Below are 20,426 nucleotides of genomic sequence, written 5' to 3'. Positions count from 1 at the left end.
CATTAGTTTGCTGTGTTTAATAATAATAAATCGCGTTTATTATTATTATTAAGTCTTTGGTGCAAAAAACTGATTGAAAATCGATTTATTCACTGCATGTTTATGTATGTTGAGGGTGAGATGGAACTGAACATGAAAACGGCCCTTTAAACCATTCAGACAACCAGCACAACAGAGACACAATCAAAACTATCAGATGACTCATTACCCCGCGATAATAACTCAGAAATAGTCAAAATTAGGATGTATTTTTATTTCTTTCCTACTTACGGAAAGTTTCTGTTTATATCATTGGTTTTTGGTGCCTTTCTATCCTAAAGAAAAAGATATAAAACTTCAGACATTTCATAACGAGATATTAACATTCATGGAAAAACCTTACATAACCTTATATTAAAGCAGAAAGTACGGCGGCCACCGTAAGAAAGGCTAACAGTATTCGATTATGCTGCATGAACTGATCAGTACAGTATTGCGAGGGAATGCAAAAGTTTTGCGAGGTAACGTAAAAGAAAAATATTTCCCCATGTCTCCTGGAGGGCTCCGTATTGTTACAATATTTTTTACTATCAAATTAGATTTTATTCCATTTTTATTTAAAGCACAGTTATAGTTAGATCAGTAGCTGCACTCCAAATGATAGCAGATTTTCAAATACATAACTTACAAAGAACAATAAAAGTTCTTTATGATGGGGTCGGTTTTGCTGAAACAAATTTTTGTGTGAATCATTCCGTAGCTATGTCACTGATTTTATTTTTTTTTTTTCTCGTTTTCTTCAAAACATTCAGAGTCCATGGAGTCCACAAACGAGGTTAGCAGGCACTGAAATATCTGCAAAAGAAAGAAAAGAGAAATGATTAAGGATTTGTAGTGTCGCAGTTTTCCCATTGAATTGGCACATTGGAACCCACAAATTAACACAGGTTACGGCTGAACTGTGAAACAAAACTGATTTGATACCTATTTTATCTGGCTTTGGGAGATTCAAGCTGTTCATGAGCTCCACAAACTCGTCCTTCGACTTTATGAGACGAGGGTTATACTTGCGTTCTTCACCAACCGTGGAAACAGTCTGACCTGATTCACAAAAACACATCCAGTCAGTATTACATGTAGGTACGTACATGTTTATGGTATAGTTTTAGCTTAGAACCCCACTGATTAACTACAACATAGTGGTACATTTCAGTAAAGTAGACTACATCTCAAAAGTTAATTCAGTAATTCAATGCAAAAGTGTAAACCAAATATTATGTACAGGAGATTCATTATATACACTAATATACTTTAAGCCCTGTTTTACTCTTGGTATTGACTAATGATTTACAACTAATGAAGAAAGCCTCTAAATTCAGTTCTCCAAAACTAACTGTTGGGGACTTATTTCTACCACAGATTTTCCTTCCACTCAACATTCCAATAATATGCTTGGATACATCTCTCAATTTTTATTTATTATATCCCAATTTGTTTATTGCTCTATTTAATACATTTGTAAAACAATACTATAAAAAACTGTCTTGTAAATTTTGTGACATTATTTTTAATTAGATATGATTTTAAACATTAGGTATATGTGTTTATAACTAACCTAAATAGTCATGTGCTGGGTAGACGAGGCAGTCATCAGGCAGTGTGAAGATCTTGTCGTGGATTGAATCGTAAAGGCATTTTGCACAGCCTGTAGTAGAGATGTGACAGTTTCAGAAGATTTAGGATACTTCAGGAGTGTAAACAATGAGAGCATTTCAAAATATTCCATGCTGAAGTTTACATAGTAGCTTAAAAACAACATTACAATAATTCCACCAAGACAGATTCTGAATCCATACTTCAACGGTTCATTAAAAGGCTTTTTCTACACAAGTCGATGAGGTAACTCATTCTATCATTCAGGTGGTTTAGTGAATGAATGAATTTCAGAAATGGAGGGCGTTGTGCCCCGAGGACTAGAATTGGGAAACTATTTATGTAATGATAGATCCACTAAAAACATACAAGTCATGACATATGCCTACCCTGCTGGAAGTCTGTTCTGCCACAGCCTCGGATAAGCAGAGCATCCCCAGTAAAAGCCATGCTTTCATCTGCTGACACTAAGGTAGTGCACCCATCCGTATGTCCCGGTGTTTCTCTTACAGTCAGGTACTACAGAAGGAAACAACAGTCAGCTCAAAGCATGTCAGATCTTTTTTTTATTTGGCAATTTCAACTGAAATGTTCCTAATTTTACAGCGCATGAATTACAAATAAAAAAAAAAATAAATGTAAAGCTGACAAGCACATTTTTACACCTGATTTCTGAACTACACTGAGATAAAACAGTTATGAAAAAGTTTTTTAGCTTTATTACATGTTTTCCAAAGCAGATTTTGTCGCCCTCTGACAGCAGGATATCTGCAGAGGCACCGCTGAATTTAGAGATGGCACTCTTCAGTCCTGCAATTCTTTTTTTCATCAACCCTGAGCTGGTTATGTGGTCTGCATGGCAGTGGGTGTTCACTATCAGAAAAAAGGGAATAAAATACAGGTTAACCTATAGAAATGTATGGGTGAAAGTCATTCTGCCCTTTGCATCTGTTTCAGGTCATTTCGTACCAGACTTTTTCAGGTACGGAAAAGAAGTTGTCTGCCACTGGGTGTTTAGAGTCAACTATGCTTCAAGTCATACCCACCAAGAGGACGTTTCCTACCTGCTTTGTTGACAGAGGATTGAAAATAACGTGCATTTATATTGTTAGTCTACCATGCAGAAATGTGGTTATGACAGAGGGCATAAGGGATCACCACCCAGCTCTCTTATCAAGATAAGGCTGTTTTAAAACTGTGGTCAGCCCGCTACTAGTGGCATAGCTGCTAAGCAGTGGGCTTTAGGATAATTGCCCAATTAAGTTCCTCAACTGATTACCCAGCTAATATCAGATTGTTATACCTTTATTACTCTTTAAAGAGGAGAAAAGTAAAAGTGTATAATATTCTCCAGAATAAGCACTTCAAAACTATTACTAAATTTAGCAGGTCTTCTGTCTATATTTTTTGCTTTGTCTATACATGAAGATCAATATAAGTAAATGTTATAGAGAACAGTAATATATTAGTTTAGCAGAAGAATGAATAAGTATTGCTTTTCTTGTAATAATAGTGATCCCATTGTATTATTTGTTTAGATTTTTTGCAAATAGTTGTGTAAATAAAGTGAAAAGTTGCTAGCCTTGTTCAAGATTATCAAACCATAGCAATCTCATACAGACACATGCCCATGTAACCACAACACATAACACCTACCGGCAGGAGTTCTGTGGGAGCGATTTATGGTTTGATCAGGTGTAGTAATCTGTCTTTTGTTTTAAAACTCCACATGGGGATCACTTATCAGGAAAATTGTATTAGCTCCTAAAAGGGCTAAGGTATTTGTTTACCAGAAAAAAAACAATATAAATAAGTTGTAATGTTGGTTTTCAGGAAATAATTAATTATTAATATAAACTTTTATTTGACGTTGAAACTTTTTTATGATTATTTACCTCCATAATTCATGAAAATGCTTGACTACATTGATAAATAAGCTCATTTGCCATGGCTTAAATATGCTGGTTCAAAAATAGTGTGACAGGGACTAGGAAATGGGGTAAAAGGTAAATGGGCATTTTGATCATATTTTACGTTGACTGTAGGGGATAACAGTGTGACCACATGATTTTCATACAAACATTTTAAATTGAAGCTTCTGCTCATTTACTGAAAGTAAAAGATTTCTACATGCTGTAGTGGACAACTGACCGTGTTTAAAATATTTTAAAGTATTAATATGTTCTCTTGTTTCTATTTAAACTGAATCAAAGTAATTGTTTTTATCAATGGGATGCAATTGTAAGTGTCTTAAATAAGCATATTTAAAAAATTTACAATGCTTACACTGACATAGCCAGTTAGGAAGACCAGGACACTGATTTCTAAAATAAGTCTAAACTCATGGAAAGTAACAGTATTTTGTAGCCCAGCCACAAAAACACACACAGATACCTGCTAGTAACAGCTTTAGCCCCAGTTCCTCTACCAGGTTTAAGTCTCTGTCAATTGTCTCCAGCACAGGATCAATGATAATGGCCTCTCTGGTGTTCGTGTCTGCCAGCAGGTAGGTGTAGGTGCTGCTCTCCACCTCAAACAGCTAAACAAGAAAAACATGTGACAGGTGTTACTCTACAATAATTGCCAACAGACAATAAAGGTCACGTACTTCACGTACTGCACATCTTCCTCAGATAATGTTGGTGAGTGTGGTGAAGACAAAGGAGAAGAGAAAGCAGATTGTAACGAGAATGCAGTGTGTGAAGGTGAACTTTAATTTTTTGCATGATCAGTGTTACTATTTTGATGTAAGCATCTCCTTATTTGGGAGAATGGCGAAAAATTTGTTGAATAAACTTGAAATGCAAACATATAAACTGTCATTGAGAAAAAGCAACCAAAAGTTGCCAATAAATATAGATACTGCATTATGGAATTGTAAAAATAAAGTCTACTTAGCTGTAAAGCATAACACAAACTGCAAAGTCATCCTGATGCAGACATACTGCATCTGTCAACTTCAGTCTAGCTTGACTGGGTTTTAACAAACCACCAAAAATACTAGACTACTAAAGATTAATCTCTACATCATGCTAGATGCTAACCCTTTATGCTTCCTGTTATCTTACATCAAGAATGAAGGTTAAATATTTTCATGACTCGATCCCTTTGACATAATTGAATAATTAACCCAGGCATAAGTTCATATAACGTGGACCTACTTGTCTGACGAGCAGTCCTTCTGTCTTCGCTATCCTGGAGCAGTAGAACCTGGCATTCCTCTGCAGGTCTACGACAGAATTCTTGCCGGGAGAGAGGCGCCTGCTTTGGGTTGCCGCATAACTCGAGCCCTCGGTGTTGGCTCCGAGACGAAGCGACAGAGCTACAGCCCGATGGATCGGTCTTACTCTGGTTAATACAGAGCACATTGTCGTTTTCTGTCTGAACTAGCAGCTAGGTTTGACTGGATAGCCACCAGCTATCCAGCACCGAAGAACCAGAAGCTGGTAACCGTAAGATTTTGAGGTTGTCCTTAAGACCTCGGCAGATACAAACAGATTAAAAAAAACAAACAAACCCTGAGCTCACTCGCTACTGTTTCATTCCGTCTTTACAGTTGCTTTGCCTACCACTATACCCAGAATTAAGACTACATAGCAACAAAATCCAGGTTTTCCGCTTTGATCGGCCAACCCTCACAACCGGTGTCACGAAACTAGGTCAAAAAAATGTCAGCTGTCGCGCGCAAACTGTTCCCAGGCGCGTTCACGGGGCACGCAGACAACATAACTATGGACTACGTGACAAATGTAGCATACAGTTCCATACCGAAACCAAACCCCTTGTGATGAATGTGCATACTCATTCATAATAAATACGCAAGCATGCACGCACATGAACATTTATTTCCAAACTCGTTTGGGGAATCTTTATTGGATAGCAATCACCTTACTATGTTTTAAAGTTTTAAAGAGGCAGTATCATGTATTTTCCAGAAATATAGTTCCGTTTTATAACACCTATCAAGTAACTATGTTACCGTCAGTTGCTATAAAAGTGATATCAAATATGACTTGAAAGAGTTTTGATTTAGTAATTTAACAATAGGGGTCTCTTTAAAAGTTTCTACTCTTTATGAAACTCCGCCTTCAGGAAGTTATCACGAGGAGAGAGGAAGGCATATCAAATACAAAAAGATAATAATACAATTATGTAAGAAGGAACAATATAATGAATAGGCAAGAGGAAATGTGGATAAATAGGTTGAGGATTAGGCGTACAAGTTTAAAAAGTGGTCTAAATATTATAGGAAAACATACAGCAGGGTTTGTTCTCATTTAGGAGAAAAAGGAGTGGAACATTTGATAAACTGTAGAAAATACAGAGACAGAAAGGGAATGGAAAGACCAAGGATTCAAAAGCAATGTTTAATATTTTAGGGAAGCCTCGATCACAAGGTAACACATCACGTCACATTGTCCATCAAATTGGTATTTTTATTAAACTAAGTTATTTAGAATAACTGTCTGAATACTGAATGGAGATTATATACCCTTTGGCAATTAATGCCTTATAAAGAAATTGATGTGGGGTCTGAATTTATGTAATTGGTTTTACTATTACTGTAATTATAATTCACATTTTATGTTCTACTGTTTTCCGCAGCTAAAACATGCCAGACATTACCGAAGAGTACTTGATAGTTTTCTTTGCATTTTGTTGCCACTCTGATAAGTCCTCAATAAAGTATTATTATCTGTTAGCATTATTATCAGTCTAATAACCTCTATGTTCAATGATAACACCAAAAGACATGAGAGGCAGGTCTATAATGTGTTAATCTTTATTGTCAGCTATCTCAGAAAGGAAATGGTTGCTGGCAAGGTCTCCTCTGGATCTGCTGTGGTGTCCTTCAATATTTCTGATTTAATCTGCAATCAAAGTGCAAACAGAGCAGATTCAACATCACATTTTAATCTGAAGAAAAAAATAATTACCTACCCCAGGTTGTTGAGTCCATGTCTACAAACTGAATCATTTTACTTTTCTTTAATACTTAAAACCTAAGCATTAACTTTAATATATTTAAGACTGAAAAGGACCACCTGGTTTTAGACAGTATGGTATTTACCTCTGTGACTCCTTCAACCCACTGGAGCAGGTGAGTTACTCTGCTGTAGACGCCTGGTTTGTTAGGCCGGGCACAGCCTTCTCCCCAACTCACCACCCCTGCCAGTCTCCAGTCCCCATTAGGTGTCTCACACAAAAGTGGTCCCCCACTGTCTCCCTTAAAAGAATAGCAAACAAGTCTGACCTGGTGATTCTTCAGAGTCCTTGTTAGGCTTTGAGAAGAAATTTCTGAAAAGGCTTGTGTGTAACTGCGTGTGTAATTTTGATGTGTCTGCTTTGTTTTCTCAAGTCCCCTGTCAGTGACAGCAGATGTCCACTCACTCTGAGTTCTTTCTTGTTGAAAGGGAGTATTTCCTTTCCATTGTCACCATGTGAACGCTCGCTCTGAGGTACTGCTGCAAAGTTAATGACTTGATGCAAGCAGCTGTCATGTTGCCACATTCTCATTCAGTAGGAAGGATTGCTGCAACGTTACTGACCCAATACACTTTGCTGTGTTTCCTTAGACACCAAACGTTTTTACAAGTTGGTACAATAAACTGAATTTAACTGCACTTATAATTGGGATCAAATTAAATTTTAATCCCTTTAAATGATTGAATTGTATTTATCATATATATCTGTATTTAAATCGAATCAGTTTGCTTTGTAAAGTGCATTTGAGTTGCATTTGTTGTGAATTGGTGCTATATAAGCACTGACTGAGAGTGAATTATGTCACTTGGGGTATACCTGGCAAGAGTCGACGCCCCCTGAAAGGCTCCCAGCACAAATCATCCGTGGAGTAATGAAGGCCCCATAGATGGCCAAGCTGGAGCAGACGGACTGAGCTATCACATTCACCTGAGCCTCCTGTAGATTTTCTGACACAAACCCTGAAACACAAACAACACACATAATAACACAAACAAAGAACATTTAAGAAACAACTCCCTTATGGGTTATTTAAAATTACTTGGAGATTATTTTAAACAAAATTTAGTAAGCTGAACAATATAGTTTAAGGACGTTTTCACTTTTTGGTGTACTTCATCACCAGTGGGTAACGAAATATAGCTGACAGAATTTTAGTAGTCTTTTACTTTTAAAACAATTTGGTTTATCCTAATGGATATCAGACTCTTTTTGAACATTTATTTGTTTTAATTCACCTCCTTCTTGGGAAAATCCCCAGCCTGTGATCCAGCAGGGTGCTCCAGGAGGAAAAGACTCTTTCGGTGTCGGTAAACACACTGGCCGCACCCCACCTATAAAAAGAGGTACCAACTATCAGATTGCAACATTTTATTATAGGTACAATCTAAGCAGTAAAATGATAAAGATCACTTAGGTGTAAAGATTGCAAAACATTTTTTTGTCACATGAAACACTGTCACTTTTCAAAAACAAGCTTTTTCTATTGTTTTCTTCTTGTTTGTTATTATATTTTTGTCAAGGTTAATACATAAAAATGTTACAACAAGTTTTAAATTCATACACAAATACCAATACAATTCTTAATTTAAAAAATGCTCCTTTCCCCCATATTTCATGGGTGAAGTGATAACGCAGCAGCTGCTAATGTTATTAATTTATTTATTTATTTGACTGGATGTTTGACCACCCTTCTTGGTAGAAATGTCAGAGTTCATTTATACTATTTGGCTTCTTGAACCAGAATCTGTGTTTAAACTTTGATTGGAGATTTTCTTTGGGATTGATGTTGAGGGTATTCCAGAAGCCTAATATTAGCTTTCACATGTATTTACAAGATTATTTGGGACCAATTCTCAACTGGAACACTCAGCTATGTTCACAGTTCAACTACCTGATCCAGATAAAATGTTTTGTGGGCTTCAGTGAAACAAATGCAGAATTTTAATGGCCTGACCAGTTGTTTACCAAGGACAAAGCCAGTGCTCCAAAATATACTCATAGCTTCCTTTGTGGAAAAGACAAATTCGTTATGAGGAAACATTTTATGATCAAAGGGGACAAAGATAAAGTAATTATGCCATAATGACTAGAAGCATGTTTGAAGGAGTTGATTATTTCAAACTTATAAACACTGCACCAACTACCAAACATGGTGGTAAAACTATCATGCTGAGGGCCCGTTTTGCTGCCATTTCATTGGTGCTTTGCCATATATATAGAAGACTACCTCCAAAGTCTTCACTTCACAACTACGCAGTCAGATACAATTGGGTCTAACAATCGGTGCTTTATGTGTCTACCTGACCAAACAAACCCTGTTGATGGATTACACTGAAAAGTGGAATCTTAAAATAAAATAAATGTAAAGCAAGAATTACCACAGGCCCTTACTGATGACTGTGTGTGGTTTTTCTGCACTATGAAAAAATCATCAACAATAGCTGAAGTCACTTAGACACATATTTATGAAAGGTATATCTATATATTTGAGCATACATGTGTAATTTTAACCTGGAATAGATAATGGAGATTCTACAATTAATTTAGAGTAGTCTAAATTAATTGTAGAATTAATTTTTGTTTCTAAAAATTACTGAAGAAACTCTGTTGTATTGTTTGTCCATTTAAAAAAGAATGACTAAAAAAATAATTAAAACCCCAATATTTAATATGATATTCAGTTGGAATGTGTGTAAACTTCTAACTGGAACAGCTACTTCATAACAACAGCCTCATGATCAATCCAACAAAGAAAAAGGTGTGGAAAAATATGCATGAGTCCTCAGAGCTAATTTGCCATTACTATATTGCTATATTTACCATGACTATAATGATTAATTGTTAACCATCAGCTGATAAATTAAATTCCCATATGTTAGTTAAGCGCTAGTTCATAAAACAAAATGTCATAAGACACACCCGCAGTGTATTTAATCGTTTTTAAGGACGTTTTCAAATCCGCCAGTAGATAGAGCTATTTCTTTGTTACCAGTCATGTCCATGTCAGTGATGGTGCGCAGCAGCCCCACATCATAGTCATTGTTGTTCTTGTTAAACTGAGGGTGGTAGTGAATCAGCTGAGCTCCGTGGCGTTTCCCCATGGAGCTGTGTGCGATGCTCACTGTGCCCACTACCACAAACCAGTCTGCTGCTTGAAACATGTTGTTTCTGCAAAGAAGAGAAATAATCTGTTTGCAGGTTTACTTCAAGCTCAGGTAACAACATAGACTAGATATATTTCTCAATAGGTCTGAGGCTGAGGCAGTTGAAGTCCAAAACTAGGCTAGGATTTAGGATTTTATTTGACAACATTCTCTAAAGTCCAACCCTAAAATCATATTCAGCCACTTGCCTTCTGATTTGAACTGTGTGTCATTTAAAGGGACTAAAACAAGTATAAGTACCAGTTTGACTTTACAGACAGCAAGTTTTTAGAAATAAAACAAAAGTAATATGAATTTATATGTTGATTAATTCAATGTAATTACATCAGTTCCATTATTACAATCAAATGTTCCTTAGTCACTCATTTTTTGATTAACATCTTATTTTCACTTCAGTTCTACAGACAATTTAGTGAGCAGCTTTTTGTCTGAAGTGGAGCTCAAAATATTTTCCGTAAGTGCTCAAAATCCCAATTAAACATTAAAGGGGTTGTGTGGAGAGTACCAGCAGACAAAACACCATCTGTCTACTTCAAGCTCTTCGTTTCAAAATGTGTGAGTGCTTTTGCTTCAATTTTATTTGTTACATGCTCATAGATTGACCAACAACCTTCCACTAGCAGATTTACTAAAAGTGACTGCCTGACTGAATGGCACCTTTTGTCAGTTTTCTGTACATTCTCCCCATAAGTCTACCTCTTACTCAACAAAGCAGTGAGCTGCAGTGATGACCCAGTGGGGGGAGATGATGGCGCCTCCGCAGACGTGCTTCCCCTTCCAGTGCATGCTGACTTGCCAACCCCACTTGCCCTCTGCCGCTAAGGTCCCGCCCACAATACGTTGGCCGTCATTGACCATAACCTGGCAAGCTTATTTGGGATGAGAAAAAATATATATATGTACATGGAGTAGCAATTTAAAAATTGCCTGTCTACAAAGGTTATGAAATAGTTTGCAACAAAGAAAAAGGCCATAGAGCAATAACTTTCAGACAGGGGATAGAAATATAGTCAGAATAAGGCAGGTAAGCACAGACTTAGTGCTCTGCATGCATTTATAATCCACTGACTTTAACTTTCTTTACCTGCAGTGATGTTTCCTGTCTGGTTGACTGGGTTCTTAGACAGAAAAGGTAGTTGACTTGAGACACTGCAGCTCCCTCCTGTGTCACAAGGAGGAGGTGATTCATTTGACTCAGATGGGAATGCCAGGAACTTGACTGATAAAAAAAGAGACAAGAAATGCAGTGAGACGACAGCATTAGTTACTTCATGCTGACAGTGAGGACTTTTATCTGTAGCGAGGATGGTTTGGAGAATGAACCTATGTTGAATTTTTTTGAAGTAAATTATATGCTTACATTGTGTTTGAGTTTTCTCATGATAAAACGAACTGATTAATAATGCAGTCTGATTAGGTGTAACTAATAGCAGGAATGATATGAATTAAATGTACGTCTCTTTTTTTCATTGGTTTTATGTAATATTCACATTTTCTGAGAAATAAAATGTTTCATTAATTGTAAGTCACAATTATCTAAATTAACAAAAAAATGCCTGTAATCATTCATTTTATGTTTTGTTAAACTTTACAACACATATAGCTAATAACTAAAATATAAGTTTTAATATAGTAAAACCTTTTAGTGATATTATAATCTATGAACATGTACCTGTAGGTAAAAAGAAAATCACGTATTTGGACATTTTATATCAAAATCAGACCACTGTGTAAATGTATATTCAAACATTCCTTTCAGCTTCAGCTCTTGGCTGATGACCAATCAACATGGAAAAATGCCATCTCATCCTCCCTGAACTGCTCTTTTGCAATTTGAGCTAAATGAGTCCTGACACTGTCACACCATCTCAAATGGTTGGAAATTAATTATTCAAGGTATGAGAAGGCAAGAGATAGCTAACCTGAAACCAGTTTGACTTGTTAAAACCAGATTTCTTTTGGCATGACAGTGTGATTAGTACTATTTCTTAGAGAAAAATAATACATGGTTATTAGCTATATGTCATCTGTCATATAACTTATGGGTTTAAGTATCAATCTTACAGATTATGTAAAAGTAGATAAAGTTGATTTCATCACATACCTAAGAGAGCAGTAATGATGACCAGCTTAATACACAGCGGGATTCCCAGTATTACAAGCAGTTCACGAGATGAAAAGGCACGATGGTTTCCACCTACAACAAACAAAACAAATTAGAATTCGGGGTGTTAAATAATCTATTTTTGAGAAAACATGACTAACATTCAAATCCAGAATCTGCAAGAACTAACTCTTGTAGTCTATTCAGTATCCTTTTTGAGCTGCAGATTAGCCCTGCTGGTCCTTCTTCTGTATCAAATGTTGCATGAAGTCCACTTGGACTGCAACTTATAAAATTAGGACCGAGTGTATGAGATTTGTGATCCGTTATATTTCAAGACTTTATATTTCATGAATATTTGATATGTTTTCATACAATAAGAAAACAGATTTTCTTATTGCATGACTCTTTCATCACTCTGCCTGGTTAGCAGTGCTGCCTATTAGAAAGAAGCATGCAAGGTCATCTGACATTCTGGTAACCTGTCAGAGAGTCTTCAATTTAATATTCAGGTCTTCTACTTCACAGTTTTACTCCTCCAATGTCATCTTATTCACTTTTTCAACTGCTACAGCTGTAATTTTTTTAAAAAGAAATTTTGAAAATCTATTTAGTTTTTCTGTGTAGAGACCTACTGTCATTGCAAGAGTACCATAGAACTGTGCAGCTTTCTTCATAATCTGAAAAGTTCTTTTGTTCTAACTCCTGATTCAACCGCAAGTACTGCATCAATTAATTTTTAAATGATTGTTAGAATCTCTGAATATACTCAAATCTAAGTCTGTGTTGTCTGAATACTGTGTGAGGTTTTGTCTAAAGAGCAGTTTGCACAACCAATTTTAAAACATCAGCGCATATTTTCAAACGAGACAGGCAAAATATTTATAAATGTGTTTTCCAATCAAAACAATCAAATATTATTATTTTTTTATTATTTACCATAATGGCAACAATAAAAGGAAACCTGAACTATAGCAATATGAGCTGCTGGATCAAATACACTAAATCTGGTAAATCTATATGATTTTGTGCTTATATGTGGATAAAATATAACTATTGATAATGCATTGATAATGATTTTTATACTTTTACAAACCTGATAGCAGTGTGATTAATCTTTGAATTAATTTAGAAAGAACTTAAAACAGATTTTCGTATTATTTTTGGCTTTTATACAGTCTAATGAGCTCTAATGTATTTTATTGCAAAAGTTAGAAAATTATGGTAATAATACATTTTTATCACTATATTTTCAAAACTGATGTAAACTGTTCAATATAAAAATTTGCTCTGTCTGTAAATTCTTATTTACTTCAAAGAATCTTTATAGAGCTTGGTGTTACACTCTATCAACTCTCATAGATGAATCACAGGCAATGCTTTTATAAACCATTGTAAGGTAGACAATGAGGTACAATGTTCTTTCAGCAAAACAAGCTGTCATCTGAGATGAGCAATTTACTTTGCTTTCTAGCTGCTGCTGGCTCTGAGACAGGTTAACAGCAGCTTTTGTAAGGAGGAAGAATTAAAAAAGGAAACACTCAATGACCTCTAACTGGCTCGGTGAAATGTCACAAAACCCCTGGAAATCAAATTTTTTTGTTGTTTTCTTTTTTGGTTTGCTGCAAAAGCAAAGTTTTTGGTTGGTTGTAGTGTTAGAGCAACATTTTTGTGGGAAAAGTATTGTAGAGCCATAACTCCAAATGTACATGAATGGTATATGTATGAGGTCAATAAGAGAGAGACAAGAGTTGTTTTTTTTTTGTTGATTGTAAATAACAAAAACTTAAATAAGCCTATAGAATACATTGTTTTGCAGGTGGATTGCTTTTCCCATTTTGCTCACTTCTCATACAGCTGAACCAAAGTGTGAAGGTTAGTTTTGTCTGGTGTAGGTTTGCCTTTTGCCACAAAATATTCAAAGCATTCATTGCTTATTTATTGTACAAAACCAGAGAGAGCATAATTAATACTTGGTGGCAAAATGATTTTCGTGGCCATGCAAAGTGCCCTTTTAAATCTTGAATATTTCTCTTGTAGATACTAATGTTTGAATATTTCCAGTATGCAATGTTTCCATTAAAAATAGCTACTGGTAGGAGAACATATTTTAATGATTTGCATTTCTTCACAAATCTGACTGCTGGAATGAGACATAGAATTAGCACATGTGCCCCAGGACAAACTCGTTCACTCTTACAAAGCCTTGCGATTTAGTATGATAAATGCAAAAGAAAATGCAGAAGGCGCATGCTTTTTAAAAGAAAAGTCATAATTTGCAACCACCAGACTGGAAAAAATCTAAATTTGACAAGATGGATGCAAGTCATGTCATAAATCACATGACACAGCAGGTCAGTTCCCTATTTAGGATTAAGCTTCTTGAGGCTCTCTGATGAAATAGTTTGCTCATCCGAAGGCTGAACCAACACACACATGCGCACCAAGCACACTGCACATTTTTTTTATATCAAGTAAAACATGAGCTGCATACAATCAATCATAGGTAAAACAGCTTAATGTCAGTTATATGCTTGAGTGACAGCTACCTGAGGCAGATGAGCACTGGTAGAGCATAAAATCTCTCTCAGGTTTCTGATGAAAGCCTGTTGACAGGTCAGGTTTTGACAATTGAGGTGATGAACTCTAGAAGTTAATTCAATTTTAATTTCCTCAAAAAAAAAATTTGTCTCCATAGTTTTGAGTTGACTAAAATTTTTTTCATACATAGCCATGAAATAGACAGAAAGCATATTTCTCAAGGACAACTTTATGACTGTTATATCCTGTACTATATGCCTACAGTTTTGTAACATAACAGGTAAATAAATAACAGAAAATTCTTCTTCACTTTCCAAATCTCACAGACAAATTTGGAAAGGAGTTAAAAAACTTTAAACTCACTTAGTATGCTGTGTAGTAGGTTTCTTAGGTGAAAAGGGATATATTTTTGCTTGATTTTATTTGGTTTTGCGATTTTTGCGAACATCACCTTGGTCAGAGGCTGTTTTGTATTTTTTGTGACTTTCATGGATTGTTGTTGTCAAGTTGTTTCTTTGAGTGACTTATGCAAAGGTTTTTCTTAGCTGGAACTGAGTAAGAGTTTCAGTAAAGTTCATATTTTGTTTCATTTGTTTGGTTAATCAGTGGTAAGTACACTGGCTAATCAGTATAACATTTTATTCTTGATTTTATTGATTCTTAATTCTAGTCAGTTTTACATTTTTAAGTATAATGATCACTTTCCACTAAATACAAATGAAATCTAAATTCTGAGGGACACGTAGACTGTTTTGTGCTTCTTTTAACATAATAATATTTTCCTGTTAAATGTTCAATAATTATTTAATGTCACAATACTGGTTTAATAATTAATATAATTTAAAATCTCCTACAGATACCTTATCCATGAGTGCACAGATTGTATTCTCTGCAAAAGGATTAACTATTTTTAGTATAGCTTCATTTTTTACTATTTTCAGCCTTCAGTGCATGATAGCAGAAAGGTCATTTGAAGTTCAACAGCAATAAAACACTTAAGACCTTTTCTTTATCCCATGCTAACCCTCTTATTGACATGACTTTACTATATCTCTGCAAAACAAACTCATATTGTTGGAACAGATTTCTGAACCATTTTTGTTGCAGTGAGTACCACTGGGCCCACAATCCAGTGGTACTTTTGCCGTAGACCAGCCCCAACCAGGTTAGGGTTATGGTTAGTTTGTTTATTTAAGTATGGCCTTAGTATTTGAACTACTATCCAAAAGCTAGATCTAATCTAAACTGTTACAATACCTGTTTCTTCATTGTGGTCCTCTTTGGGCAACATTAAACTTATGGATTTGTCCTCCAGGATGTGTCCATCTGATGACTTTCTCTGCTGAACTTCTGCAGGATTAGTGTTATCAGAAATTGGCGTGGTTGTGGTTTCTTGACCCCGAGCTTCTAAAAATTCAGAACTACAGGTTTTGGAAAGTTTCCTCTCCTCTGTTTCTTTAGTAAAAAATGGAAATTCAGAGTATGGGTTTCCAGTAGTTGTGGTGTAACAGCTGGGAATGAGTGTGAGGACAGTGGAAGGGACCAGAGATGATATACTCAAAATTTCATGCTTATCTGGACTTTGAAAAGATGTCGATGTCCATTGCAGAGGTGAATGGCAAAAACTCATGTTGTCTGATTGATTATGCAAATCCATAATTGTAAATAGTAGGCTTGGTCTCAGGTGGTGGAAGACATTCACATCAATGAAGGATGTTTTATTACTGGTGGATTTGAACAAGACTTAAACTTTAAAGAGACCTGCAAGAGCAAAATATTGAAAAAATTAGTGCAAAAGTTGAGTTCTGTGTTATATAAACATAAGATGAGTCTTAAAAAAATCCTGACAGAGCTAAATGAACAAATCGTTTCATTCTGTTCTCCAACGTTTCACACGAAAACCCACTAGAAATCTACTTTTGATTGAATTTTTTAAAGCAGTCCAAAAAGATTTTTACCTGAACTCAAATGCACACATCTGCTTCATTTGTATTCAAAGAATTATCCATCCATGTGTTTTCTGTACCTATTAAACCAACCAGTGTCACAAAGAGAAAAAGAAATTCATCACCCGTGGAGAATAAGCGACAAGACTCCGAAGGATCCTGCTTACTGTGGTTCATCCTAAATCCAAAGATATATTCTCCAATGCTGCAGATTCATCATCTTCAACTTGCACATGTTTCAGTTTGTCACCTGTGCTGCTGTCTTCCTTTTTGGATAACACTTAATCCACATTTTGTGTCATGCCCTTCTGCCCCTACCGCCTTTCCATAATCTTTCTTCTCTGACTGCTGCAGCCTTCCCTGCCGCAGCCGACTCAGTAACAGATATGCACCCGGGTAGTCATTGGCACTCTATGTAATATGCATGGCTATTATTGTGAGCCTGGGTCAGAGTTGAATAACAGAGGGTAATGTACACCTCAAACAATGAGTCACTCACAAGGGCAGGCCGGACTCACGTAAACAGAATTGAATTTCACATAACCGAGAGATCAGTATCTAATAATTCAGCTCCCTTTATTAATTTGAATGGTTGTACAGGAAGTGTAGGTCTTTTTGTACTGAGATTTCCCAAGGGTACTTCTTTGATCTCCTCATGTGAGACTATAAAGCTCTCAGATTGATCATCTTGTTGGAGAGTTAGTCAGCATTTTCTAGGTCACACAAAACGGATTATCACAAAGGAGAAGACACCCCAAGCAGATAGTGGATTTGTATGTCTCTATTACAGCATGACATGGCATAATTGATTTCTAAAAGACCTCATTTTTTTATATTTATATATTTTTTTAGATTTCTGAAATCTGAAAACATCTGAAAAGATTATACTGTGTTCTGTAGGTTTATGAGTATGTATCATCAATTAAATTTCCATCATAGATTCTCCGTAACAACATGAAACATGACAGTACATTTTTTTGTTGAAAAAGGAGATGTATCTATTTTCAGGACGTTAAATTACTAAGAATTATGCTGCAAACAATTTGTATTCTGAGAAATAGTCACAAAATGTAGATGTATTCTTCACACAATAACTGTCAATCAAGAATCAATCAAGATATTGAAAAAGTGTCACTATCATGTTTTTTCAGAAATTTGTTCTATAAGATCTTTGTCATTAAAGGTCTGTTTCAAGTAGAAAGGGATTCAATTCCCAGGTCATGGAAAGTGCAAAATGAATATTTTGGAAAGAAAATAATGCAGTGCTGACTGTTCTCTGTGAAGTGTATCATAAAGGACGCTTTCCAACATGTAATCTACAAAATATCTATACAAACTTTCAGAACAAAAGCATGAGGTTCCATCCTTCCAATCTCCTCATCACACTGATGCTAAGAAAATAAACCTTTCATGTCTGACAGCTTCGCAACGTCTTGGCAACAGTCAGGCAGAGAAAAAAGATCTAGGCTATTTCACATTATAAAGCAGCAGTATTTACAACTTAATAACATCAGTTGTTTTATTTTGTGCCTGGTGACAGATCAGCAAGCTCACTGACAGTGCAGCAGAGCTCCTGTCACAATGCTGCAAGTTACACACTTTTTGTTTCTCTTCTTTGTTCCTGTCAGACTTGCTGGCGAGAGGGAATAAAAATCTTTTTATACTTGTAACTATAAAAACAGTTTTTATTTTCACTTCTGCTGCCTTCATTTAAATAATGTTTGAACATCAAGAGACTTAATGAACTAAAAATCTGAAAAGTTGACTAAATGGCACCAGAGTATAAAATTATTTCATATTTCTTAAAGTTATTTAACACTTTTGGATTAGGTAGAAGAGGGGATTATAATATCAAAGGAAAAGGAAATTATCTAGCAAACAAATGTGGATTTAAATGAATGCCTTTGAAGTCAATGAGTTTAGTCAAGACAACCACCAAAGACAAAATGAGTTCTATATTCATTCCCTCAATAGTTCAACTTGAAAATTTCCCTTTACAATTTATTCAGAATTGCTAATAAACTAACTTATAAAGTTAGACATTATCTTCTAGTCGGCCAAAACAATAAAAACTTATTTTGCCTGTTTTTAATGGATGCACATTTGAATAAACCCATAAACTTGTATTTTTTTAGTTGCTAAGATGTTCTGTGCATGGCAAAGAGACTTAATGATGTTTTATGTATGCATGCACACATAAACGGTGAAATGTACAAAGTCATCTGTTATGGCCCTCTTTAAAGGGGGAAGGAAAAAGCACAAGCAGAGGTTTTATGGTGCCAAGCAAAATTTTACAATTATTGCAGCAAAACTCATGGAAACAACTTAATAATTTCAGAGCCGCGGTGTGATAAACTAATAGTGATCAGTAAAAAACCCGCATACACAGATTTTGTGTGAGTGATTCACATCAGCTGCCATCACCAAAATAGGTGGACACATTCAAATCACTAAAAGTTAAAATGATTAAAAAAAAAAATACACCCACAATGGTATAAAATTACAAAATCACCTGGTGGTGCTGTTAAGCTGATGAAAGCAGTGAGGATGTTTTCTCCTCCACAATGATGTTGAAACTGATGGTGGAAGTACAGAAACCTCCCAAGTATATATGGAAGGAAATAGCAGCAAAGAATAACTTGGTTCATTTTGGCTGAGGGTTTTTTTCCCCCCTCTATAGCAAATCTGAAAGAGATGAGATTATTATTTTTATTTGATAATATTTATTGATTGATAATATTTATTTACACAATGTTCAACACAAAATCTATTCAAACAGTAAATTATAGATGGCACAATTTATGCACTGAAGTAGGGTTGGGATTAAAAACAATTACTGACAGCACATATTTAGTAAATGAAAGTAGGTTTCCAAAACCATGTCACCAATACAAAATTAAACAAAAACAAATTTGGAGTACCGGTATTTCCTTTCCTTTTCTTGTGCATTTTATTTGTTCCTGTAATGTGAGAAATACCAGCACATGCAAACACATTGAGAGAAGGTTTGTTGAGATCACAAGTTAATGTAGCCGAATCGGTCAAATACAAATCAAAGGTTTGAGTACTCAGGAAACAGTAGTGCTGCGCTGATATCCACAAATGTGGAGTCTGAGTCAGAATGATGAAGTATGATCACCTGTCTGAACGTATTCCCTTTACAGAATATAGACACATTGCACAGTATTTGTCTCCTTTACTGTACATTTCTCCACCTTTGTTATTTTTCTTGTCGCTGTCTTCCACTTGTCACAAACTATTTTTTGAAGGATATTTTGTGCCTGCTGTCATTGGCTTCATAAACATTGTTTTCTCTCTGTGGCTTAGTCTTGTCTGAGGCGCTGATTCAATTTTTTTTTTCTCAAGCTTTCCAAAATAAATCTTTATCTCTATGACTCCAAGTCACACAGATTATAGTCTCAGTTCCTCTCAGAATCAAACTGTCACAGAGTATTTTTATCTTTGCAACCTCTTAACAAGTCCCACAACTTGTTTTCTTATTTATTTATTTTGACAACTGATGCATTTTTAGTCTGGGCTAGCAGTGCAGGATTTTGATGAAGGCTTTGCGAAATTCAATGTTGAAAGTTGTGTAGATGACAGGATTTACAGCACTGTTGAGATATCCAAGCCAGGTGACGGCACTGTACAGAGAAGGTGAGATGCAGCAGCTCCTGCAGTGGGCCTTTAGCACATGGGTCAGGAAGAAAGGCAGCCAGCAGATGATGAACACACCTTGAAAACAGACAGACAACACTGATCACATACAGTATGTGAATGTGTGTATACCTAAATATATATCTGTATATATTTATATTCCACTCTAAAAATGTCTGATAATCATTATTCATTTGAAAATCTCTGAGTAGTTCATTAGCAAAATCAACAGCACAGAATATCAGCTCAAAACAAAAGAACGATATAAAATAGAATTACAGAAGTTCTTTTCTCAAGGAGGAATTATGGTCATAACTCGTTCTTTATTGAATGTTTATTTAGTGAAGAACATTATTTATTTATGGCTTAATGGCGATCTAAAAAAATGATTTATGT

The 20,426-nt window shown here is 35.5% G+C and overlaps 3 protein-coding genes across 7 annotated transcripts in view; all 3 read right to left on the bottom strand.

Annotated features, from left to right (window-relative positions):
• Positions 1-681: 681 nt before the first annotated feature.
• LOC116717290 (persulfide dioxygenase ETHE1, mitochondrial-like) overlaps positions 682-20,426 on the bottom strand; it is a 23,439-nt gene continuing 3,694 nt past the window's right edge. Inside the window, exons 2-8 of one of the 2 annotated variants that reach the window (XM_032558551.1) lie at positions 4,794-5,163; positions 4,027-4,171; positions 2,357-2,505; positions 2,022-2,151; positions 1,595-1,684; positions 964-1,080; positions 682-834 (exon numbers count right to left, since the gene is read on the bottom strand). In XM_032558551.1, coding sequence (XP_032414442.1) covers positions 788-834; positions 964-1,080; positions 1,595-1,684; positions 2,022-2,151; positions 2,357-2,505; positions 4,027-4,171; positions 4,794-5,000 — 885 coding nt within the window. In that variant the 5' untranslated portion in view covers positions 5,001-5,163 and the 3' untranslated portion in view covers positions 682-787. Of the gene's footprint in view, positions 835-963; positions 1,081-1,594; positions 1,685-2,021; positions 2,152-2,356; positions 2,506-4,026; positions 4,172-4,793; positions 5,427-20,426 lie in introns of those variants that run through there. The other variant, XM_032558550.1, reaches the window with a different exon arrangement.
• LOC116717289 (brain-specific serine protease 4) lies at positions 6,400-16,777 on the bottom strand. Of its 2 annotated transcripts, XM_032558547.1 has the most exons (11): positions 16,541-16,777; positions 16,386-16,453; positions 15,685-16,188; positions 11,887-11,979; positions 10,867-11,001; positions 10,486-10,651; positions 9,608-9,786; positions 7,854-7,949; positions 7,435-7,577; positions 6,704-6,859; positions 6,400-6,503 (listed from the first exon to the last, which is right to left on the bottom strand). In XM_032558547.1, exons 3-11 carry the CDS (start codon positions 16,082-16,084, stop codon positions 6,426-6,428), a joined length of 1,446 nt encoding a protein of 481 aa, XP_032414438.1. In that variant the 5' UTR covers positions 16,085-16,188; positions 16,386-16,453; positions 16,541-16,777; the 3' UTR covers positions 6,400-6,425. The 2 variants fall into 2 exon arrangements, with proteins under 2 accessions (XP_032414438.1, XP_032414439.1); XM_032558548.1 differs by lacking the exon at positions 16,386-16,453 and having other exon boundaries at positions 16,499-16,777.
• drd2l (dopamine receptor D2 like) overlaps positions 19,080-20,426 on the bottom strand; it is a 22,433-nt gene continuing 21,086 nt past the window's right edge. For all 3 annotated transcript variants that reach the window (XM_032558545.1, XM_032558544.1, XM_032558546.1), the window contains one exon: positions 19,080-20,108. In XM_032558545.1, coding sequence (XP_032414436.1) covers positions 19,912-20,108 — 197 coding nt within the window. In that variant the 3' untranslated portion in view covers positions 19,080-19,911. The remainder of the gene's footprint in view (positions 20,109-20,426) is intronic.

Source organism: Xiphophorus hellerii, chromosome 3 (assembly GCF_003331165.1).
Source record: "Xiphophorus hellerii strain 12219 chromosome 3, Xiphophorus_hellerii-4.1, whole genome shotgun sequence".
Taxonomy (NCBI): domain Eukaryota; kingdom Metazoa; phylum Chordata; class Actinopteri; order Cyprinodontiformes; family Poeciliidae; genus Xiphophorus; species Xiphophorus hellerii.
The sequence above is the reverse complement of the archived record's forward strand: the minus strand, read 5'-3'. Positions and strand labels throughout refer to the sequence as shown.